This window comes from Melozone crissalis, unplaced genomic scaffold, assembly GCF_028551555.1.
Source record: "Melozone crissalis strain CALT ecotype California unplaced genomic scaffold, PUWL_Pcris_2 ptg000046l_1, whole genome shotgun sequence".
Classification (NCBI taxonomy): Eukaryota; Metazoa; Chordata; class Aves; order Passeriformes; family Passerellidae; genus Melozone; species Melozone crissalis.
The window spans coordinates 7,923,076-7,947,207 of NW_026535824.1; the positions used below are offsets into that span (position 1 = coordinate 7,923,076).

At 54.4% G+C, this 24,132-nt stretch overlaps 1 protein-coding gene and 1 non-coding gene across 2 annotated transcripts; both read right to left on the reverse strand.

Moving 5' to 3' along the window:
• Positions 1 to 7,957: 7,957 nt before the first annotated feature.
• LOC128943529 (olfactory receptor 14J1-like) lies at positions 7,958 to 8,872 on the reverse strand (the record flags this gene model as incomplete). The annotated part of the gene is made up of 1 exon (XM_054286446.1): positions 7,958 to 8,872. A coding segment is annotated over exon 1 (915 nt), but the record flags the coding sequence as incomplete, so codon positions are not given.
• Positions 8,873 to 13,381: 4,509 nt separating this feature from the next.
• Positions 13,382 to 13,585, reverse strand: LOC128943556 (small nucleolar RNA SNORA74). Its single transcript, XR_008483732.1, has one exon. It is a non-coding gene; the product is annotated as a small nucleolar RNA SNORA74 (small nucleolar RNA).
• Between the last annotated feature and the right edge of the window lie 10,547 nt (positions 13,586 to 24,132).

Sequence of the window (24,132 nt, forward strand, 5' to 3'; positions counted from 1 at the left end):
ACATCTTAACCCTACCTCCTGTTGGAATTTCCCTCTGAACACTGCTGGAATCCAGGAGTTGGTAGCTGTGTGTGTGCTCCTCTGTATCTTTCTTACTTGAATTCCTCTCTCTGTGTCTACTTCTACTGCATATGTCCTCTTGAAAATTCTAAGTAACTTAAAATTGTAAAGGCTTAGACTTTATGAAGTTAAATGCTTTGAGAAGTGTTTTTTTGTTGATTGAATGTTGTATAAAACATTTTGCCAAATTTTCTCTGATTTTCTAAATTGCCCGTAAAGGCTGTTTTGTTGTTTCGAGCTCCTGAGAATCTCTTGTTGGTGTTTCTCCAGTGCACCTCACTCAGAGGACACCAGCAATATAAATTCCTTTTAAATGTCTCATTGACAAAGTTGTTTGGGGGATGGGAGTCAGGGCTTGTCTGTCCTGCTTGGCACAGCCCAGGCAGAGCTTTCCCAGCCACATTCCACACTCCATTTCCCAGCTGGAGCTGCTGGTGCCTCTGAGTTGTGCTGCCCCAGCCCCAGGGACGCTCTCCTTGTCTGCCCATTCCCCCACGGTCTCTGGGCAGGGATGGCCTCAATGGGGGCTGCTGACATTCTCAGCACCTTGGAGGCTGCTGCTGAATTTTCCTGCTCCAGAGGCTTGTTCAGCCTTCAGCTCTTCAGTGCAAGAATTCAGTGTCCCAGGGCTCATTACCATTCAGAACACCTTAACAAGCCAGGCCTCTGGGAATAATTTGATTTTAGTGTTCAAATCTTTTGTGGTAATTTGACAGATTTTAGTAGTGTGTTTTGACTGAATGCATTATATTTAAAAAGACAGTGAGAAAACATTTTTTATGTCCTGTTTAGGACATTTTCCTGTTCATAAATCGATATATGCAATCTCCAGTCGTCTCTGAATCCAAGTATCTCCTCATGCAGTTTGAATAGATATGAAAATCAATACCCTTCATGGCTGACAATCAATCAGACTCTATCCCTGCCCCCCCCCCACCATTTCCCCCATCCAAGCCCTGGCACTCAGAGCAGCCTTGTGCAAACCTGAGCTGCCTCCAGCCCAGGCTGCACCTGCAGCTTTCAGCTCCTTGGCTCCAACTCCCACCTGCTTTTATCGGAGAAGGAGCTGCCCGAGACACAGAGGGATGTTCATTCATTGTCAGCCAACAAAGCCAAGGGAAAGCACAGCTCCATCAAATGCAAAAGTCATTCTTCTCCCTGGCTTTGCCCTGCCCCTGATCCCCACAGCCTGTCCAGTTTCCTTCATCCCTCCAGTGCCAGGGACTCTCTGGGACAAGGGATCTCTGCTCTGGGGATGGAGGGAAGTGCAAGTACAGCCACTGGAGTGGGAGCCACAAATCAGCAGGTTTGTGTCCTTGGAGGGAACAGCTCTCAGGAACTGCTGAGACTCAGAGGCACAGAAAGGTTTTTCTTCTTGACCAACATAAAAAATGTGAAAATGATAAAATTTAATAGACATCTAAACTCTTCCCTCAGCTCCTTTGACATCCCAGCAGCATCTGACATGTCCACCACCCACAGGTGATTGGGAGGATTTTAGACAAAGGCATAAGAAGAGGTTATATGAAAGATAAAAATACACCTAAGATGATGAGTAAGGAGATATTTAAACTTCTGAAAGCTCAAAGCATGAAGCAATTCAAGGGAGACGCGTTGGAATGACCAGTGAACTGCTGCAGGAGAAAATCTGGGAGAAACGGGGAGGACATGGATGCAGCTGCTCTAAATGAAGAGATGTCCGTGGACGTGGCCATTTAACCAGGAGAGCTGGAAACGCCTGAAGGAAGAAGGGAATGAAATATTAGACTGAATGTTGGTGGCAAAGGTATAGGGGAAGATCAGTATTTCTTCTCCTGCCATCAGTAGATCCAGAAAACTCCTGTCCCTGGTGGGAAAACATTGTCATTTCTTCAAAGTATTTAAGTGGCCCAGATAATAAAGATTTGCTTATATATGATGAAACCAACAGGTATTAACATCGGTGCCCTTTTCCAGGCAGATATCAGTTGTGTGCCCATGAACAGGCAGCTCTCCTTGTAGGGCCCCAGTATCCTGAGGTGCCGAGCTGGGATTGGCATCTCTTGGAGAGGAGCTGAGGGACACCAGAGCAGCTTGCAAGCTGATGAGTCTGCTGGAATTCTGTCCCCTCCCATTCTACAGTAGCCCTGCATTTCCCTCCTGCAGCCTTGGTCTCCAGCACAGCCATGGAGGCCCTTTGGGCTCTGGACTGTTCCTGCAGCCCCCAAAGGGCAGCTGAGCTCTGCCTTTGGCACAGTCAGGCCTGGCCAGCGCAGGCCATGCTCACAAATTGCTTGTGTGTGCCTGGTATTGCTGTCAGCCCCGGCAGCAGCTGTGTGGCCCCTTTGTGGCCCTATGCTGGCCCAGCCATGGTGGCCCAGCCCCTGTGCAGGCCCAGCCCAGGCCAGGAGCATTGCGGCTGGGAACGGCTCCTGTGCCGTGGTGCCCACAGCAGCCTTGGGGCTCTGTGCCTCATGGCCTCCCTGCTGGGAAGCCTCTGCCAGCTCCTGCAGAGCCCTTGGCACCTGTGGGGCTGCACAGACAGCCCTGCCCCGGGCTCTGCCAGCCTCTGGGCCAGCAGAGAGGCAGCCAGGGCTGGCCATGGCTGGAAACAGGCCCTGACCCCACAGGAGGATGGAGCTGGTCCACAGCCAAACTCAGCCCACGCCAAAGCCGGCCTCAGCAGCCAGGGCTGCCAACACATGGGGACAGAGGCTGGCACTGACAAATGTCCTGGGACCCCTCCCTGCTGTGTCCATGCCTCCAAGGGCACAGAGCAGCCTCCTCTCTGGCCACTTGCCTGTTTGCAATGCCTTGCACAGGCGCTGGCCCTTCCCCACAAGGCCTGGCCTGAGTCCTGCCCCTGGACGCTCAGCCAGGCTGAGATGGACACTGATGGTTTCTAGGCCAGGCTTTCTGAGCCCAGCCCAGCTCCCTGCAAGCTCTGCCAGCTGCCCTGAGCTCTGGGCAGCACCAAGGGCCTCTCCCCAGCTCAGCCCAGCTGGCTCTGGCCCCACAGCTCTGCTCAAGCCAGGCTGCTCTGGGCACTGCCCCACGGCCTCAGCCCCTGGCAAGGGCACAGCAGCAGCTGCAGCTGCCACAGGACTCGGCCCCAGCCATGAGGGAAAGTGCTTGGCCAAGGCCAAAGGAGGCTCCCTGGCTGCCCTGCTCTCCTCGGCCTGAGGTGCTGAGAGCTCTGCAGCCCCTGCTGCCATCCCATCTGCCCAGGGCAGCACAAGAGCCCCGGCCCTGGGGCCCTCAAGAGCTGCTCCTGCTCCAGGCCCAGGGCCCATGCCAAAGCTGGGGCAGCCACAAAGCTGTGCCCATTTCTGTTCATTGCTCCTCTGATGGGGATGGATCCTCGGCCACTTGGAGGGTGCTGATGAATTTTACTACTCCAGAGGCCTCTTCTTTCTTGAGCTCTTTAGTTCAGGAATTAAGGGAGAAAAGCTTATAAACATTTGTTGAAAAATTTGTTCTCTTGTTCATCCGAACAAGAAAAGGCCCTGGGAATAACTGAAATTTTCAATTCATCTGTGGTTAATTAGAGAGATTTCAGAAGTCTATTCAAAGTGAATATACCATATTGAAAACAATGCAGAGAGAACTGTTTTGTCCTAGTTTATTTTCTTCTTTATAGATTGATATCAGCAATCCCCAGTAGATATTGATCCTCAGCACCTCCTTATGCAGTTCTGAACAGATATGAAAATCAAGACCCTTCATGGCTGACAATCAAGCACACTTTGTCCCTACCCCCACCCCACCATTTCCCTCATCCAACCCCTGGCTCTCAGAGCAGCTGAGGAATGGAGTCACATCCAGGGGTGTCCCCAGGGCTCAGGATTGGGGCCAGGTCAGTGAAATCTCTTTATTGCTGATCTGGATGAGGCCATCGAGGGCACCCTCAGTCAGTTCCCAGGTGAGCCCAAGCTGGGTGGGAGTGTGGCTGCGCTGGAGGGCAGGAAGCTCTGCAGAGGGATCTGGCCAGGCTGGAGCCATGGGCCCAGGACAATGGGATGAGGTTCACCAAGGCCAAGGGCCCGATCCTGCCCTGGGCTCACAACCACCCCAAATCCCTGGCTGTGCCCTGCCCCTGATACCCACAGCCTGTACTGTTTCCTTCATCCCTGCATTGCCAGGGACTTTCTGGGACATGAGAGCTCTGCTCTGGCTATGGAGGGAGGTCCACGTGTAGCCACTGGAGTGGGGACCACAACTCATCAGGTTTATGTCCTTTGGGGGTCAGGAACTGGTGAGACTCAGAGGCACAGAAAGTTTCTCTTCATGGCCAGCAGACGAAAGTTGAACAGGACGCAATTTAATAACAATCATGTTCTTCACTGAGCTAGGTGTGACGTCCCAGCAGTGTATGATGAGTGCACCCTCCACAAGACATTTCCATACTAAAATTCATTTTAGACAAATGTGGTAGTAGATATAAACACAATTAAGTTCTTGTATCAGCATGCTCCTCCTGGAGTGGGGGCAAAACAGCACAAACAATTCCTGATTTGCAAAGCTGCCAGTGGTGGATGGAGAAGGGAGGTCAGGCTGCTCTTGGTGATGAGGAAATGTTGAAACCAGCCTGACTCATTTCATCTTCTCATGCCCTGGCTGATCTCCCCTCTTTCCCCTTCCACCCATTGGCTTTTGTCTCTCACCAGGCCCCCTGGTGAAGAGCCTGGCTCTGTGTTCTCCATCCCCTCCTCACTGGCACTGCCAGGCTGGGATGAGGAGCCCCTCAGCCTTCCTTGCTCCGGGCTGGACCAGCCCAGCTCCCTCAGCTTCTGCTCACAGCCCAAGGGCTCCAGCCCCACTTTGGAGGCCCTTCCCAGACCCTGCTCCAGCTGCCAGACATCTTTCCTGCCCTGGGAAACCCAACCCAGGCCTTAGTGATCTGGATAGTCCCCGTCCTTGATGTCCTGGTCACACAGCCCTGGTCCCTTGTCCCCATGTCAGTCTCTGGGGTGGATTCAGCGGAATATCCTTTGGTGGAGGCTGTGGCTCCAGGTGGGCTGGGGGGATCCTGGGGGACAGGGACCCTGCTGGGCATGAACAGCATTGGACTTGTTGGGAGAAACTGTGAGGGGGAGCTGGGGCGGAGTGACCAACCCAGTGACCTGACAGAGCCCTGCTGGGATGTCACACAGCCCCTCTGGGATGTCACAGCCTGCTCTGTGATGTCACAGCCCATTCTCTAATGTCACACAGCTGGTCTCTGATGCCACAGCCAACTCTGTGCTGTCATAGTCTGCACTGTGATGTCAGACCTCTGCTCTGTGATGTCACAGCTTGATCTCTGATGTCACAGAGGCAGTCTATGATGCCACGGCTGCTCAATGACCTCACATCATGCACTCTGTGATGTCACAGCCCACTCTGTGACCTCATGTTACCAGATGAGAAATTGTCTCCACCTGCTGAGCTGACACCTGGATCTTGTTCTCCACACCCCCAGGCCTATGGAAACCACGCAATGCCCATTGTGTGAGAAGGGGAACTGGAAGTTCAGCAGCCTCAGTGTCCTGCCAGCTCAGCCAGGCCCACGGGAACATTGGGGTCCACGAGCACCATGGACCACCAGAGAGACCCCCAGGACAGAAGAACACATGGGTAAAGGGGAGGGGAAATGTGTTAATGATTTTTGAGGAAATGATTATCAAATGTGTGAAAAAGAATAGAAAATCACCAAATTTGCAGGTGACACCAAGCTGGGTGTGAGTGTGGATCTCCTGGAGGGTAGGAGGGCTCTGCACAGGTCCCTGGACAGGCTGGATCCAGGGCCCAAATCCAACAAGGTGAGGTTTAACAAGTCCAAGTGCTGGGTCCTGCACTTTGGCCACAACAACCCCTGCAGCAATACAGGCTGGGGACAGAGTGGCTGCACAGCAGCCAGGCAGAAAGGGACCTGCAGGGACTGATGGACAGCAGGCTGGACATGAGCCAGCAGTGTGCCCAGGTGGGCAAGAAGGCCAATGGCTCCTGGCCTGGATCAGGAATGGTGTGGCCAGCAGGAGCAGAGCAGGGATTCTTCCCCTATGCTCAGCACTGCTTGGGCAGCACCTCGAATGCTGTTTGCAGTTCTGGGGCCCCCAATTTAGGAAGGACGCTGGGGGGCTGGAGCATGTCCAGAGATGGGCAACAAGACTGGGGTGGGAGCACAAGAGCTTTGAGGAGTGGCTGAGAGAGCTGGGGTTGCTTATCCTGGAGGAGGCTCAGAGGAGACAAGGTGGTGTCAAGGCAGACTGGACTTGATGATCTCCATGGCCTGTTCCACCCTTGCTGATTCTGGGATTCTCTGAAACCACCCTTGGAGCAGTTGCAGGATGAGCCCTGGGACTCCTCTTCAGGAGCTCCAGCAGCCCAGGTCCCTCAGCTTCTCCTGCCAGCCCCAAAGCCCATCCTGTCAGTCCTGCAGAGCCTCTGCAGCTCCTCCTCACTGCCCAGAACAGGGAGCCCCAGAGCCAGACACAGCAGCCCAGATGTGCCCCCCTGGCCTGGGGTGACTCTGGCAAGGGAGCAGCACCAGGCACTGCAGGAGCCTGCAGACAATTCCTGCAGCACTTGTAGGATGATCCTGCTCCCCAAGGGACGTTCCCATGGTGCCAAGTCAGGAACTGCAATGGGGAGTGGAGCCAGAGAGGAAAGGGCAAAAAGGGATGGGCTGTTTGCAGGGGAGGGAACAGGGGGGGGCAATGGGAAAAAATTTGTATCAGGAAGAGTAAAGAAAGCAAAGGTGAAGCCAAGGAAATGCTCAGGGCAGTTTGGGGGTGGCTGCCAGGCAGCCCTGGCTCTGACCAACAGCGTCTGCAGTGGGACAGGGAACTCCCAGCTGATGGGAGCAAACAATCTGGCTGACTGCAGAGGCCACGAGAAACCTGAGTGGTTTCCCTGGTGTCCCCCAGCCCTTGCTGGCCCCAGGGGCTGATGGCATTTGTGCTCCCTCAGGTTCATGTCCCCACAGCAACAGCATGGGGGTGCTCCCGCCTGCTGTGTGCAATGCAAACAGGGGCTGCTGAGCCAGTGCTGCCGTGTCTGTGCCTGCAAGGATGGGGCACCTGTGTGAGCTGGGGGAGAGGCCAGGGCTGCAGAGGGGGGATGTTGTTGGCAGCTCCATGAGGACGCTGTGGGACGCTGCCCTGGGCTGTCCAGTGCACTGGGAATGGATCAGCCCCTGCTTTGCTGCTCCTTCCCATCTCCCCCAGGGCCCTTGCAGAGCCCCAGCCATGCTGTTTGCCCCCAGCCTGCCCACGGCCAGCCTGGGGCTGCTCACGGGGCTTTTCTGTGCTGAGCATTGGCCTGGGTGTGTTCTTGAGAGAGCCCGGGCAAGGAGCCTGGAGCCCCCAGGCCCTGGGCTGAGGCGTCAGCGCTGCCCCAGCAGTGCCCATGGCCTGTCCCTGCTGCAGCCCCGGCACTGCCACCCCCAGGGCTGTGCCCGGCCCTGAGAGCACTCAGGCCCTGCAGCAACACCAGGGCCACCAGGGCAGCGGGGCAGGGCCATGGCAGCAGCACTGACAACACCAAGTGCTGCTGCTGCTGGGCACAGCTGCTGCGCCAGCCCTGATCTGCCCCCAGCTCTGCACACAGACATTGCTGCTGCAGCTCCAGAGAAGAGAACAGAAGGGGCATCTCTGGTGAAAACAATGCTGGGAGATCGTTTAGTTCCTTCAAAGCCATCAAGAAACCAGCTCCTGATTGACGCAGTCTGGGGCCACGGTTAAAGTGGAGGGAAACAAAAGGAGAAATGGCACAAGGAATGACAGTCCTTTGTGGACAATAGGAAAAAAAAAAAAAAAAACAAAGGAAAAAACACCCACAACCAAACCAACAACAAGTATCAAAGATGATTTTTATTATAAGTATTTTTATTTAAGAAATTGGAAATTGGCCAGCAGTTTAATGTTTCTGAAAAGCATCCAGTCATCAGTCTCCACACTGCAGCCCTGAGCTCCTGGTTCCTCAGGCTGTAGATGATGGGATTAAGGGCTGGAGACACCACCGAGTACAGAACTGACACTGACAGATCCAGGGATGGGGAAGAGATGGAGGGGGGCTTCAGGTGGGCAAATGCTGCAGTGCTGAGAAACAGGGAGACCACAACCAGGTGAGGGAGGCAGGTGGAAAAGGCTTTGTGCCGTCCCTGCTCAGAGGGAATCCTCAGCACGGCCCTGAAGATCTGCACATAGGAGAAAACAATGAACACAAAACAGCCAAAACCAAAACAGCCACTAACTGCAATGAGCCCAAATTCCCTGAGATAGGATTTGTAGCAGGAGAGCTTGAGGATCTGGGGAATTTCACAGAAGAACTGGCCCCGGACATTGCGATGGCACAGGGGCAGGGAAAATGTATTGGCTGTGTGCAGCAGTGAGTAGAGAAAGGCACTGGCCCAGGCAGCTGCTGCCATGTGGGCACAAGCTCTGCTGCCCAGGAGGGTCCCGTAGTGCAGGGGTTTGCAGATGGACACGTAGCGGTCGTAGCACATGACAGTCAGGAGGAAATACTCTGCTGAGAGGAAAAACAAAAAGAAAAACACCTGTGCAGCACATCCTGCATAGGAGATGTCCCTGGTGTCCCAGAGGGAATTGTGCATGGCTTTGGGGACAGTGGTGCAGATGGAGCCCAGGTCAATGAGGGCCAGGTTGAGCAGGAAGAAGAACATGGGCGTGTGCAGGTGGTGGCTGCAGGCTACGGCGCTGATGATGAGGCCATTGCCCAGGAGGGCAGCCAGGGAGATGCCCAGCAAGAGGCAGAAGTGCAGGAGCTGCAGCTGCCGCGTGTCTGCCAATGCCAGCAGGAGGAAGTGCCTGATGGAGCTGCTGTTGGACATTCCTTCACTCTGGGCATGGTGCACTGTTGAAAAAGACATTGACAAGCTTGGACAGATTTCCTTTTTTATTTCAGGCTTGTGCTCCTTCTGAGTTACTGCTTTACTTTCAGCATTGCACTCAGCCTGAATACTGGGGAGGCCTGAGGGAAAACAGGTCTCCCTGTGCCACAGGGCAGTCAGACCTGCTGGAACCACACAGGTGCCCTTTGTTCATTTAACCTCTCTCTATTTCACCGTGATCACACTTTAATATTTTTTGAAAAGTGAAGTAGACTTTTTGAATTCTCCATTTGAATTTTTTTCTTCCCAAACCCTTCTCTCTTTCCCTATGCACATGAACAGGAAAGGATACCAAGGGCTGGTCTGGCTCTCTGCTGCCTGGAGTTGTGCCTACTGGGAGCTGTTTCTCTCTATCCAAGCCTTGTCCCTGCCTGTGCTGCCAGGGCCCAGCCCAGCCCTGGGGTCCCAGCTCTGTCCTGCAGACACCTCTCAGCACAGGGCACTGCCCAGGGGCATCTCCCTGGCAGCAGGGCCTTAAGGGCAGGCCAGACAAACAGAGATGCTGCAAGCCAAGGTGCTGCTTCTGCTGTCTGTAGGGAGAGGAGGCTGAGGAGGCACTTTCTGAGGGAGATCTGAGACACATCTGCTGATGCCCAGGCTAACAGTGCAGGAGTCTCAGTGACACAGCCAAAGCTGACAGCCCCTTTCCTTTCCCTTGAGGAGAAAGCTGAGAGCAGCCCTGGCCATGCAGCACCATCTCCACAGCAGGAGGAATCTGCCCTGATGGGGGTGGCTCCTTCCACCTCCAATTTCTCCCCTGCAGCGTCCATGGGGAGCTGCCAGGCAGGCTGAGAGCTGTCCCTGGCAGGTGGCACATGCCCTGGGCTGGCCAAGAGCCCTGAGGGCTGCAGGAGCTGCTCTGCAGGACAGCCCTGGGCAGCCCTGGCTGCAGCCGCAGCTTCACCCCCTGCAGCTGTCCCTGGCAGCAGGAGTCGTCCTGCCTTGTCCCTGTGATGGTGCCCAGGGCAGCCTCGCTCTGCAGCACATCCTCCTTCTCCTCCTGTGCCACAGAGAAACTCGGAGAGTCCTCCTGACACACCCCCCAGGCTATAGGGTGCACTGGCTTCAGGAGATCCCTCCAGGAGCACAAGGGACATTGCCCTGCACCCACACACTCACCATGCACAGGGCTGGGAAGATGTTTCCCCAAGTGAAGTCTCAGCTCAATGTCTTCCCAATCCTGATTGCCTTCAGCCTGTCTCTGCCTGGCTCCTGTCCCCTCAGTGCCTGCAGGCAGAGCCCTCAGCCCTGCTGGGCTGGGAGAGGAGATGGCCCTGGGAAGAGCTGTTCCTTTAAAGCTCAGCAGCACAGACACAGCACAAGGACTTAAATGAGACTCTTGGGGATTTGATGTTATTTACATCAGAGTCCCTGAGAGAGTGTTCAAAAAACTTCTCAAGAACTCAAAATTAAATTGAAACTCCAAAGTTTTCCAAGTTTTAATGGGTACCACTGAGAGACACAAATGAGAAATTTTCCCCTGGTTCCAGTTAGAGCAGAACACTGGAGGCAGTGATGACAGCTGGGGACAAATAAGGCCAAGGTGTGTCTGGTGCTCAGCAAAGCTGGATGTGTTTGAGGAATGCCAAGGGCCAAGGCCTGAGCCCAAGCCCCTGGCCAGGCAGATCCTGTCCCTCCCTCATTGCTCAGGGCTCTTCCCGGGATGGGCACTGGCATGTGGGGATGTGCAATGCCAAGGGCAGGAGCACGGGACGGCCCCTGCCAGGCTGCTGAGCAGGGACAAGGAGGCAATGAGGCCTCAGGCCTGCAAGGGTCACTTGTCCCCTCGTGGCCTCAGGCACAGCCCAGAAGCCATGGCCAAAGTGCTGCCCAAGTTGGCTCTGTCAGGGCTGCCTTGCAGCTGCTGCACATCCCTGTGCCCTGTGCAGCCCAGGCTGTGCTACGGTGTCCCTGCCCTGCGCCTCTGTCCCTGCAGGCTGTCGGCATCCCCCGGCTGCCCCACCTGGCTGGGCCCTTCCTTTGCTGACAGCTCTGCCTCCTGCCTGCCTCTGCCTGCCCACACAGAGCCTGGGGCAGACCCCAGCCTGACCCAGACTCCTTCTGGGAGATGTGTTGTGCCACAGTCCTGCCCTGGGAGGGAAATTAATCTCTCCTTGTTTCCATTCTGGGTCTTCACAGCTGCACTTGGTGACATTATTTCTATCTCAGGTTCATTTCCACTATGAAGAAGAGGTCCAATATATTTGAATCCACCTTTGTCATCCTCACAGGCTGTTCTTGTTCTGCCCTCAGTCTCCACTGAACCCAGGACTTCCAGTTCCCATACAGTGATCATGTTCTTGGGGCCTCCAAATCCCATCCTGGGAGATCTCTGGGCCTTCTCAAAGGTGCTCAGCCCTGGAGATGTGATTTAAATCCAGGAATGGCTGAGTACATTTTTGCCCAAGATTGTATTGGGGAATATAATGCAGAATAATACACTGTATCTTTTAAGTGACTGAGAGCAGATTTAGATTTTCTGTAAGGATGAAATATTTTTGGATGATGGTGGCAGGACACTGGCATAGGCTGCCCTCAGAATTGAAACCCCATCCCTGGATGTGTTTAAGGTCAGGGGCTTTGTACAACCTGAACGAGTGAAGGTGTTCCTGGGTAATGGGAGTTTTACCAGAGACTCTTTTCAGTCTCTTCTAACTCAAACCATTTTACATTTCTTTGGTTCTTATATCCCAACTGCTTCTCCACAGGGCTGCAAATACCTATGCACACCCTGCCAGCATTTTAATGTGGCCTAATTCCCAACACTTTCATAAAAAGGAAAGAATTGCCATATTAGGGACATGAATTGCCATCTTTATGGAGGAATCATTAAAAGCCCCAAAAGTAAAGAAACTGAAAGGAAGGACCAAAATCTCAGTGTGAAAGATTCACCAAGTGGGATATTGGCAGAGACTCTGATGGTGACCTCTCAGCTGAGGATGGGGGTTTCTGCCTTGGGGTCTGAGTATCAGGATGGAATGTCGCTCCCAGGAGGAGTCCCTGTGCATTTTCCTCCCCCATGGCTCTGCCCTTCCTGATCCAGCAGCTGTGGGGCAGCAGAGCGGGGGCAGTGCAGCAGTGCAGGGACAGGCCTGGTTCTGACAGGGCTGTTGTGGTTTAGGAATGGTGCTCCCAATTTACTACACCTACTACCAAGACCACGTGTCACCCCAGATTTATATTCCCACCATTGCCCCCCCACACCACAGGGGCTTTGCCTGGCCTGGCCCTGATTGATCTCAGCCCATGTTTCACAGTCAGGGATAACCTGGAGATGGTGTCCAGGGTTCACCCTTGTGTGGCCAGTCCAGACCCCCCTGAGGCACTTTAATCCTGGCCGCCCCATCCTGCTGTCTGTTGTTGTGATGCTCTTCAGTGCCCAACTCTTGGGCACGTGAGCATCCACAGGAGGGAGTTTCACAGCCAACTTCTCCCCCAGACAGAGATGTCTTGCCCCAGTCCAGCAGCCCAGCTGGGTTTCCCTCTGTGCTCCCAACTGTCCTTTTTCCATGGTTCCAGCCACCCCAGAGAGCATTTCCCACCATCCCCAAGTCAGTGTAGAGATGCAATGCTGGCCATTTCTCTTGCTCAGAGCTCCAGGGATGGTCCCAGTGCTGCAGTGACTGCAGGAAAGGGGACCCCACAATGGGACATTTCTTGGTCAGAAGATACAGACAGGAAGAGTGACAAACTGTCTGTGACTTGGGTTTTGGCCTCGCAGCCCCTGCCGTGGTTTGTAGGGAGCTGCAGTGTGGCTCGGCCCTGGCTGTGCCAGGCAGTGCTGGCCTGGGAGAAGGTGTCGGTGCCAGCTGGCCCAGGGAGCTGCAGCATGTGGGGAGTAAGTTCCTCCTGGCCTCCTGCCCCAGGGTGGCACTGCAGGGCCTCATGGAGCCAAGGGGCCATTGCAGCTCTTCAGGGCCCCATGGAATTAAGGGGACTCTTTGGACATTGTGGGGCCTTGTGGGACTGAGGCCATTGTGACACTTTAGAACCAAGGGGCCACTGTGAAACTACAGGGCCTTGTGGAACTGACACTGAAATCACCCAAAAAGAAACTTTCTAACACAGTTTGAGTATCAAAAAGCATTCATTTTTATTGCAGCACTGATCACTTGGAGGATCCTTCCTCCATTCGAGTGCCCCAAACATCATGCGAACAGAGGTTTTATGACACACACAAGTTCCATATTTATGAGCTATTCCTCTGTGATGCTCTACATCTGGCCTGTAGGCCACACAGTATAAATAATTCCAACTGCATAAGTGATTTATTATATAATTACCTTGCTTATGTAATTCGACCAGTAAGAGCAGGCCCAGACCATTGGAGACTCAGGCTGCTATTGGCTGGTTAGCTGAGTAGTAACTGGCTCAGCCAATGAGGATTACCTTCATGGGCCTTCTTATCTATATAAGGAAGTTAGATCTCAATAAAGCTGCCTGTTGATGCATGAACACGTACAGTCTAGTCATCTGTCTCCACGGGCAGGAATTACTCCACTCTCAGGCATGCAGAGTGCTGCCAAAACCTGGCACCACTGAGCACCAGGACGGCCTCGCTGGTGCCAGGAAAGCTCAGCAGCACCTTTCTCTCCCAGCAGCATAACACTGGCACAGGCACTGAGCAGCCACGGGCAGCTGACTACTGCTGGGAGACAAAAACCCCAAAACTGGGGGGTTTACAGGGCAGAAAAAACGTGGAGGCACTTTTCTGATAATGCCTACTCTCATCAAGGCTTCATCCAGCAAGAGGAATAGATAAGCTAAACTTATTTCTGGATAAACCACGTTATTTCCACCCTGAGGACCTGAGGCTGGCACAGGAGCCAGCAGAGGCCTTTTAGACAGCAAAACATTTTTGCCCATTTTCCCAGGCTGGCTCACGGTCACACCTCACCCATGTGGCTCCAAAGCTCTTGCTGTGTCCCACGGGCAGGTTATCCCTTCACATCTGCTCTCGCAGGTTCCAGTGCCCTCCCGGAGCGCCTCCCCGGCTGTCCCAGCACAGCTCAGCACAGCTCAGCTCAGGGTTCCACACGCGACGGGGCTGGGGCACCTCAGAGCTGCTCCTGCGGGCGGGTCACCGCCATTGGTCATCGGCTGAAGGCCTAAAGAGAGGACAGCAGAAACATCACAAATAAGCCATTAGTTCCATCTGTATTCACAAAGCTCAACAGCAACGGCCTGGCTTGTGGCAGAGGACAAAAGCCAGCACACCGAGTGAAAGGTTGAGGAATTAATGCTGAACCGCACAGCCGAGCAACATCCCCAGTCCCCCGGCCGAACAGCTAAACAGGAGACAGTGAGTATTTCAGGTGGCGCCTTCCTGCCCTGGAGCCCCGGTCTCCAGCCCCGCTGCCGCCGCCACCCGTGCCCTGTACCCTCCCCCCCCCTCACCTCATGGCGGCGGTGGCCCCTCATGGCGAGGGAGCTCGGCCCGCCAGAGCCGCTCCTGGCCCTCATGGCGAGGGAGCTCGGCCCGCCAGAGCCACTCCCGGCCCTCATGGCGAGGGAGCTCGGCCCGCCAGAGCCGCTCCTGGCCCTCATGGCGGCGAGCTGAAGAAGCCCAGTCCCCCAGAACTGCTTCATCTCCACACGGCGGCGGGGGCAGAAAAGAGGCGGGCTTGGCCACGTTGCCCAGGTGATTCCACAGACACCACCCCGCTCGCTTCGGCCGCTCCCCCTGGGGCGGGGAAAAACCCTCGGTAATCAGGCACCGGGAGGGACTTTGAGATCGTCTCGTCCCACTCCCTGCCATGGGCAGGTACACCTTCCACTGTCCCAGGTTGCTCCAGTCCCTGTGCGACCTGGCCTTGGACACTTCCAGCATCCCTGACAGAGCTGGAGCAGGAACACGATCTGTGGAGCTGGGAGAACTGAACTCAAGCACCGGCTCATGGGAAGCAGAGGGCTGGTGAGCTGCCTCTGCTTGCCCCTGATGTGTTCCACTTCGGGCACAGGAGGTAGAAGTGTCAGCTCAGAAACAGCTGCCAGCAACAAAAATCCAGCCCTGAAATAAGCAGAGAAAAAGCTGTGGTGCTGCCAAGTGCCTTGCTGGGAGAAGCACAATTCCACGCCTTCCCTGACCTCCACTGGATGCTGTAACATCAGCCCAGTGCTCTGTGTATCCATGTCTGGGCACAGCAGTGTAACAGTAACTCCCTCGCTGGGGATCCATTCAAAGGAAGTTTTTCTCTGGGCTTTGTGCTCCATTGCGACACTTGAAGGCCTTTCCAGAAAGCCTGGCATCCGTCCCCCATGCTCCTCATGTGCTTATGCTCTCAGAGCTCAGCAGTGAACTCAGCTGGAGCTGCGCCTTGCCTCAGGCAATCATCCACTCCAGCTCTGTCTTCTTCAAATGTTTCATGGTCTATTTTCAGCCCAAGCAGGCAGCTATTCTTCCTGGATGTGGGGTGCTCCTCTCCAGCTCAGCCTGATCCTGCCTTGTCCTGAAAAGCTCTGGGCTCGTTGTGCCCAGGACACTGCTGTGTGCAGGGACAGAGGCTGGTGCTGAGCAGAAGGAGCTCGGTGCTTCCCCTGTCACTGATGAACCTGGTGAGGAACAGGTTTCCCAGCTATGCCCAGTGCAGCACAGCAAAACCTGTCTGGGGGAGAGACAGGTAAGAGCAGACACAGAACACTTCATGCTCTTGTTCCTGGGGGTCTCGCTGCCCATGGCCAAGGGCACGTGCCCACACAGGCATGGATGCTGACTCTGCCAAGACCCTAAGCCACAGCTTCAGTTTAGAACTGTTTAATTCATTAGCCCAGCATGGGGCCCAAATTAATATGCTTTGTCTCTTTAATAAGACATTTTCAGCAGGACTGGGGAGATACTTCAAAAGCTTCCTGAATGCCAAATACCAGAACTCAGAAACTCTCAGTGCCAGGACCAGTCTCTCACTTCCCAGTACAGATTCCCTCTGTGTGCACAGCTTTTTCTCTGCTTGCTGGCCTTGGAGGGGGGCTCAAACAAAGGCCTGCACATCATTTGTGAACTTTGGGTGAAAAGCATCAAACCAGATGAAACACAGCAGAGCAGCTCTGCCATGGGGGTGAAGCCCTTTTCTGTCACAGGAATGTGCTCTCTGCATTAGCTGCAGCCAGTCCCTGTTGTTCATCTTGGCTTGCTGACCACTAAACAGAGCCTCCTTTTCTCCTGCAAGTGTCGTGGCAAGGCCTGAAAGGACTGAGATGCTTTGTTCCAAGCCAGATTAGAGATATGAGTTACTACAAAACAAAAGCCCAGCAAGCCTCCTGGAGAGTTCCTCTAGTCTAGACACAGCCTCCCCTGAGCTCCCTGCATCCCAGCACAGCCCTGCAGCTTGTGTTCAAAGCAACTCAACTGGCTCCAGAAGCCTGGGTAACCTCTGTCGAGTGAATGTTCAGTTGCAGCATAAAGGAGGAATCACATTTGAGTGATTTTGCTCCCATAAATTAGCAGGATGGGTTAAACCAGGACATGAGCACTGTCTGCTGGCACAGTGCATCCACTCAAGAGATCTGCACTGGCATGGAGCTGTAGTGCTTCAAAAGACATGTGCTCCAAGCCTGGGGTGGGACATTCCCCATGTAGCTGATGTCTGCAGCTCCTGTGGCAGCAAGAGAGATCCTTTACTGTCACCTCAGCCCTGAACACACCCGTGCCCAGGGCTCACTGCCTGCCCCCCATCACTGCTCAGCTCTGGCACTGCAGGGCTGGTACTGTGATCCTTCTGTACCAATCAGATTTTGGCTCAACACCATTTGGCCACACTGTCAGTCACTGGAGAAAAAGACAGAGTAGTACCATGGGAAGAGGAAGAAAATTCAGTAAACCTATGGAAGAAAAGATCCGTGGATGTACATCATCATTTACCATGGTGGTCACCTCCAGCCCCACAGCCAAGCACGTTCAGGCTTTGGTGAGAAGAACTTTTATCCCCCTGGTGTCTGTCATGGCTGGGGCCTGTGATGATGACACCTCATGGGTGTTGGTGCTTGCACTGCCCTGTGAGTGACACCAGCCTTGCTTGGCTCCCACACAGCAGAAGGCAGGGCAGCCATGGCCTCGATGGTGCCTTTTCCTCTTTGAGGTGCTGCACCCAGGTCAGGGATATCCCACACATGAGCACAGACTGGGAGAAGAGCTCATTGACCAGCAAAGAAGGACTTGGAGGATATAATGGATGAAAAGCTGGACATGAGCCAACAGTGGCAGCCCAGAAACTCCCCTGTGCTGGGCTGCACCCACAGAGGAGTGGGCAGCAGGTGAGGGGGGGATGGTCCCCCTCTATTCTGCCCTTGTGAGATACCCCTGCAGAGCTGCTCCAGCATCAGAAGGACCTGGAGCTGTTGGAGCAAGTCCAGAGAGGCCATGGAGATGCTCCCAGGATTGGAGCCCCTCTGCCATGGAGCCAGGCTGGGAGAGCTGGGGGTGCTCACCTGGACAAAAGAAGGCTCCAGGGAGAGTTCAGAGCCCCTTCCAGGGCCTAAAGGGGCTCCAGGAGAGCTGGGGAGGGACTGGGGACAAGGGATGGAGGGACAGGACACAGGGAATGGCTCCCACTGCCAGAGGGCAGGGCTGGATGGGATATTGTTCCCTGTGAGGGTGGGCAGGCCCTGGCAGGGTGCCCAGAGCAGCTGGGGCTGCCCCTGGATCCCTGGCAGTGCCCATGGCCAGGCTGGACATTGGGGCTGGGAGCAGCCTGGGACAGTGGAGGTGTCCCTGCCATGGCAGGGGGAGGAATAAAATTATTTTTATGGTCTCTTCTGACCCAACCCATTCTGTAATTCCATCATCTCCTCTGCCTCCACAGAGGGGCCATTTCCACTTCCCCACTGCCATCACAAGATGGCACTCCAGACCTAAAAGCTGAGCTGGCTCAGCTGATACTTGGAGATCTTTTCCAGGCCCTGGGGTGTCCAGCCTCAGAAGAAGCTGTGGATTTAACCCTGCCTGCTGAGCTCTTCTTCCAGGTCTCAGCCCTGACACTGCCTTTTAATCACATCCTTTAACGCCAGGGCTGTGTTTTAATCAGCTGCACTGAAACACTGCTGCCGCTACTGTGTAACCTCTGAGCCATCTAATTGCACTGAGTTAAGCCAGTTACAGCTTTGACAGTGAATGCCATGCAGAGCACTTTAATCTTGACCTGCAATACCTCGGGCTCTTGCAGGGCCTCCTCTGCCTCCGAGGACACGCTGCTAATCAGACCGAGCCAGGACGTAATTTAAGACATGGACAAAGGGAGCCAAGGGCAAATCATGAGCAAAATGAATCTGACTAATTTTGTTACAAAGCAGTGTTGAAGGTAGAGCTGCCTTTTCTTTGCCTGAGAATGATTTGGGAGAGTAGTGAGAATAATTTTTTTCAATAATTTATAACTTCAAAATAATAACAAAAAAAAAAAAAGAGAGAGAAAAATCATTGTTCTTAGATATGTTTTTTAAAAAGAAAGCTTATTTTGAGTTAGGTGCATAAAGCACTGGTGCAGTGTGTTATCCCCTGTGTCTGCTCCCACATGTGAGTGGGTACTCCAGGCTTCACCCACCAGTTGCTCCCTGCAGGAAGAACCCATGATCCAACCATCTCCTTCCCTGGCCAAGGGCCTGCAGCCTCCCACTGGGGCTTGGTGCCATGTCCTGGGTGCCAGCTCTGCCAGCACAGCTCCCCGGGGGTGGCAGTGGGGCAGGATCTGCTGCTCAGCTGCCTCGGAGGCTGGGGCTGGCTGTGTCCCTCTGGGCAGCTCAGGAAAGGCTGCTCCGGCTGCTCCTTGCAGGGAGCTGGAGCAGCAACCTCACTTGATCGGGGGAAAGAGCAGTCAGGAAAGGTGACATAACCCCGATCAGGCTGCCAGAGGGGTGATGCAGCAGCAGCAAGGGCAGTGCCACTCTGGATGTGGCTGGGCAGGAGCGTGCCCCGCCTGTTGGACCCTGCAGCCCCTCTGTCCATTCACTCTTGCCTGGGTCTCCTGGCCCTGTCAGAGCTTGCTGGTTTTGTTGTTCAAAATGCCCTCGGGCAGCTTGAGGAGCCCGTGCAGTTCCCTCTGTTCTGGGCTGAAACTGCTGCACAGCAATTCCTTTTTCCATTTCATCTCTGGCAGAGCCCTTGAGCTTTGCTCCCTTCCTCTTCCACCCTCCTCTCCTCCTTCTGAGCTTCTCCTTGGCCCAGTCTCCTTCCCTGGTGTCCCCTTCTGCTCCCAGCTCCTATTTAACCCCCATCTTTTCTGTCCTCTCCTTCAGTGCTCCTAGCCAGAGGACAGATCACAAACCACAAGCTCTGCTATTCATCTACCAGATCCCAAGCCACTGTCTCAGTGTGATAAAGGTGATCTGCTAATCGTGTGGAGAGGATCCCCCAGGATGCAAACCCCTGCTGGGATCTGTGGCAATTCCATGGCATCAGCCACAGGGTCAAACGTACAAGGGGGGGGTTGCAGCTGCCTTGCTCGAGTGTGGGCACCACAATCAGCCTGCCTCAGGAACTGAGACCTGCACAAGGCCCACCAAACACACCTGTGTCCTTCCAGTGCCCCACCAGGTCTCCTGGCAGCAAGGAATTTGCTTTAGTTCTGTGAGTTTTATAAAGCCTGACTGAAATCCCAGGGATTTCAGGCAGTGGTGACACGCAGAGTGGGGTGGTGTGAGCACAGCCCTGGGGTCAGGTGCTGGGGCAGATGGGTGGGCACATCAACATCAACCCAATGTTTTAGAGCAGAGCTAACTAGGAACAGCTTATTCCATTTGTCGCCTTCTGATGCAAGGCGAGGCGACCTGGTTCTGAGGAAACGGCACGGTGACCCAAACTCTCCAGGGTCACTCGGGCCAAGAACACACGCAGGCACCAGTATGGTGGACGGTTCAAGACGTTTATTGTCCCGTCTCGTCGGGTTTTATACTGGGGGAGTTTTCTCTCTACGTCAGGGGGTCTTACTTTACTGTAATTGGTTAGTAAGGAGTCGAAAGTTACTAATGTTAGGGGGGACTACATTCTTGGGTGATCCCTTATCACTAGAAGTTAGGGGGAGAGGGATCCTACTGCTTTCCGTGACATCGCGAGATTTTCCGAGCGCCTAACCCTATCAACTACATCTCCCCCCCTTTTTCTACAAATGAACGAAGTAGTCATATACATAGGTACTGAGATGAGGCATGGGGTTGTTGGCAAAGAAAGGGGTTTGGTAAACTTTAGTGGGAAATCTTGTGACTGGCAGTGTTCCCTGGTCGAATTCACAGCAGTGAATTGCTGACCTGTGAACAGGATGTTGGCCCGTTCTAGGCGCGTCTGAATGAATGAGACCAGCTTGTTCAGCAGGCATGGTCCGAAGGTGACAGCTAAAAGCAGCATCACCAATGGACCTATTAGGGTAGAAATCAGAGTGGTTAGCCATGGTGATCGATTGAACCAGGACTCGAAGCAACCTTGTTGGGCCTCCCTGTCTTTCTGTCTCTGAGCCAGTCTGTTTCGGAGTTCTGCCATGGAGTCTCTAACGACTCCCATGTGGTCTGCATAGAAGCAGCACTCCTCTTTCAAGGCGGCACACAGGCCCCCTTGCTGCATGAACAGGAGGTCTAGACCTCGCCTGTTCTGCAAGACCACTTCTGAGAGTGAGGAGACTGACTTCTCTAGAAAGGAGATGGATTTCTCGATCCTCTGCAGGTCCTCGTCAATTGTTGCCTGCAGCTGTGACAGTCCTCGGTGCTGTGTCGCTAGGGCTGAGACTCCTGTGGCTATTCCAGCTGCTCCTAGGCCGAGCAGCATTGCAATGGTTATACCTGTTACTATTTCTCTTTTGTGGAGCCGGCTGGGTTCCTTGAAAAGGTGATACACTTCTTCGTCTGCGTGGTACAGGACCCTAGGAACAATCAGAACTTGGACACAAAAGTCGTTAGAGTCATCAAATTTGGCAAGGAACACACAGGGACTCACTCCAGATCGCTGGCAAACCCACATCCCAGATGCGGATGGCACTGCCCATTTATTGTTTTTCCCGTTGGGTCTGACTACTTTGGTGCAGACGTTGCCTTTCTGCCTAGCTAGGGTTGCATTGCCAAAGCATCTGCCCTGGCCTGTGACTTGACTCAAGGTGATTCCTTTGCAGGGGGTATCCCATCTACATTGGTTGGGTGCATCTGCTGTGGAGTAACTGAAGGGAGTGTTTAGAGCAACTCTTTCGTAAAAGGGAGGTTCGACATTGTAACAAAGCCAGCAGGATTCGGTTAGGTTAGGGTTAGATTCGTTCAGGGATAGGAAGGTAGTTTCTAACATACGAAGGATTGGGTCTGAGTCTGACTCGGCTGAACGGCCTATCTGAAAGGCTTCTACATGGCCGGTCGGGATATCAGCGACCCTTGTGGGCAAGGCTTTGGGGCGGGTCGCGTTTCTCCCTTTCAGCACACTTTTAATCACTTTGTTGGGTCCGACCGCTCGGGATGCCGACGGTTGGAGCCTAATAATTCGCACGTTCACTCTCTCTTTTGACCCTTGAAGGACTACTGTCCACGTTCTGCCTGTTGCCCAGCTAGGGTGATGTGGCACGAAGGATGGGGTGTTTGGTGCGGTGATTTCTTTGAGCACTTTGTGACTACTAAGGTGTTGCATGACCCACCTGAACGGCTGATGGGGGTAGTGATCTGGGCTGACTTGCCCTCTGGCAACAAGCCCCAACAGCAAAATCACACAGAGACACCATTGATGCTTGGGTCTCACCCGCGCGGGTCCTTCGGGCGCTGCCCGGCGGCCTGGTAGTCTGCCGCCTTCCTCTGGAATGGGGATGTACGCGTCATGAGGACGTCCCACGAGCAGGTCCTGCAAACAGAAACTCGCAACTCTCATCAGTCTCATTCTGCTCGTTATGGAGGTCCGGTTTAATTGACCCAAGTGGACACCACCTAGTTTGCCGTCCTCTTTGACAGCTGCGTACCCTCTCCCCGTGAGCATCAACCTCCAGCCCCGTTCCCATTCGCCTAGCTCGTTTCTAATTACCACCTGTGGGCCCCCTGCTCCTGTTTCTGCTCCCAGGCCTTCTGATCTCCCCTTTTTCATTTGCTCCAGTCGCTCCAGCTGCCTCTGGCCCTGCTGGTACAGCTCCTCAGCCCTCAGTGCCCGCTCCTCTACATTCTGCTCCATCTGTTTCGCAATGCCCTGCTGGGCTCTCATCAGCCCCTGTTTCCTCTGGCGCTCCAGCTCCTCCTGGGCCTCCATGCCCTTCTCCCGCTCCATTTCCATCATCTCGTTCAGGCTCTTCTCTTCCTCTGCCAGTTCTTCGAGGATCATCTGCTTCTCCAGGACTTGCTTGTCCCAGATCATGTTGCACTTGGCACTGAGGAACAGCGCGTTCAGTTCCCGCACATCTTCCTCTTCCTCCAGCTTCATCCTTGTTGCTCGCTGTGGCAGCTTCTGCTTCCCCTGCTGCAGCTCTTCATCCACGTCTCTCCCACGGTCCCTCTCGTCCTCCAGCTCTGCCTTTCTCTGCTCCTCGATCTGGGCCTTTTTCAGGGCTTCCTGCAACGTCCAGACGCCTTTCGCTGCGGCGTCCGCTTTGTCGTTGCCGATCTGGAGGTGGCTGTTGATGTGAATGACTGACACGGTGCCCTGTTGCGAGGAGGGTGCTTCTTCCAGCATCAGGGCTGCTGCTGATGTTGGCACTCCTGGTCCCTTTTTTGTGTGAGGTGTTAAAGCCACCAGCTGGGTGCTTTTCCACGCCCGGGACTGCCCTCCCACCCCGTTCACTGGAGGGACTTCTTTGAATTGCCAACGTCCGGGCCAATGTGCTTGGGGAATGATCGTGCAGTCTGATCCCGTGTCTGCCCAGAACTGAAACCCTATGACGTGGGGATCTTGACTGCCGTAAAGGCGGCATGTCCCCCACACCATCAGGGGTTCCTTCCCTATTTTCATGGCCAGGGCCACCCAGGGACCCCCCTCTGGGGCATCTCCTGCTGGCCCTGTGGCACTGGTGCGACTTGTGGCGGTGGGGGGTGCGAAGGTACTGAGGGTGCTGTATAACTCTGCCATTGCGTCGTAGGCGGGGGTGCAAAATTGACTGCTCCCTGTGGGGGCATGGGGTATGAGGGTCCCCACTGGGGATTGCTGTAGCTGGGCCGCTGCGCATTCCAGGTGGGAGGGGGCTGAACACGGCCCGACCACCCCCTCCCTCCCCCGTTTCCCTGAGGCCTGGATCTGCATTCCTTAGCTAAATGTCCCTCTTTCCCGCATGCCCAACACGGTCCCTTAAGTTCTCCTTCTCGTGGTGGAGCAGCTGTTGATAGGCATCCTGGCTGGGGGCAGTTTACTGCCAAGTGGCCTGCCTGGCCACACTCAAGGCACGCCATCACACTGGTTATTGCAGTGTGGACTGCTGCTTGGATGGGAGCAAGGTGTTCCTCTTTTGCGACGTGTTTGATCATGTCTGCTATGTTGGCCCCAGGTGGCAGTGATCTTAGAATGTCCTTGGTGGCTGAGTTGCATTGCTGGCATAGACAGTCTGCCAGCACGGGACCCTTCGCCTCTGGGGGCAATGAGGAGGAATCTAACGCTGCCTGAAGTCTGTCCACAAACTGAGTGAAGCTCTCACTTTCACTCTGTCTTATGGTAGACCACGGGGCAGGTTTAGCCACTACTTTGGAAGCAGAACGAATGGCCTCTCGGGCAGCCCGGGTGGTTGTCATAACTTCATGGGCCCTTAATCCCTCAGCCTGGGCCTGGGGGGTGATCATCGTGGGGTCTCTACCCACCAATCTCTGTATACTGGAGCCGTGCAGTGGATGGTCAGGCCCCGTTATCTGGGCTAGCTCCTTTGTGCATTGGTCCTCCCACTCCTGTTTAAAAACAATCATTCCTGCCCCATCAAAAATCATTCTGCACGTCTGCTTGATGTCAAAGGGAAGCATGTCATCCCCTCCAAAAACCCCATCTATGAGCGTGTTAACCATGGCAGAATTAATTCCCTTGTCTGCAATCGCTTTAATAATTGCCTGTACCTCTTTTGGATTCACTGGAGAATAGGTCCTTCTTTGGTTTTCGCCTGTCCCCCCCACACGGACAGGAAACACTAGCTTGGCTGAAGGGGTGTACTCGGCGCAGGCTATCTTTATTTTTCGCCAATCTGTAAGAGGGGTCCGGTCTTTCTCTGATAATCCCTTCACCCATGCGGGAGCACTGCAACTAGAGATCTTGTATGCTGCTGCTCTCCCTCTGTTAAGGCTAGTATCCGAAC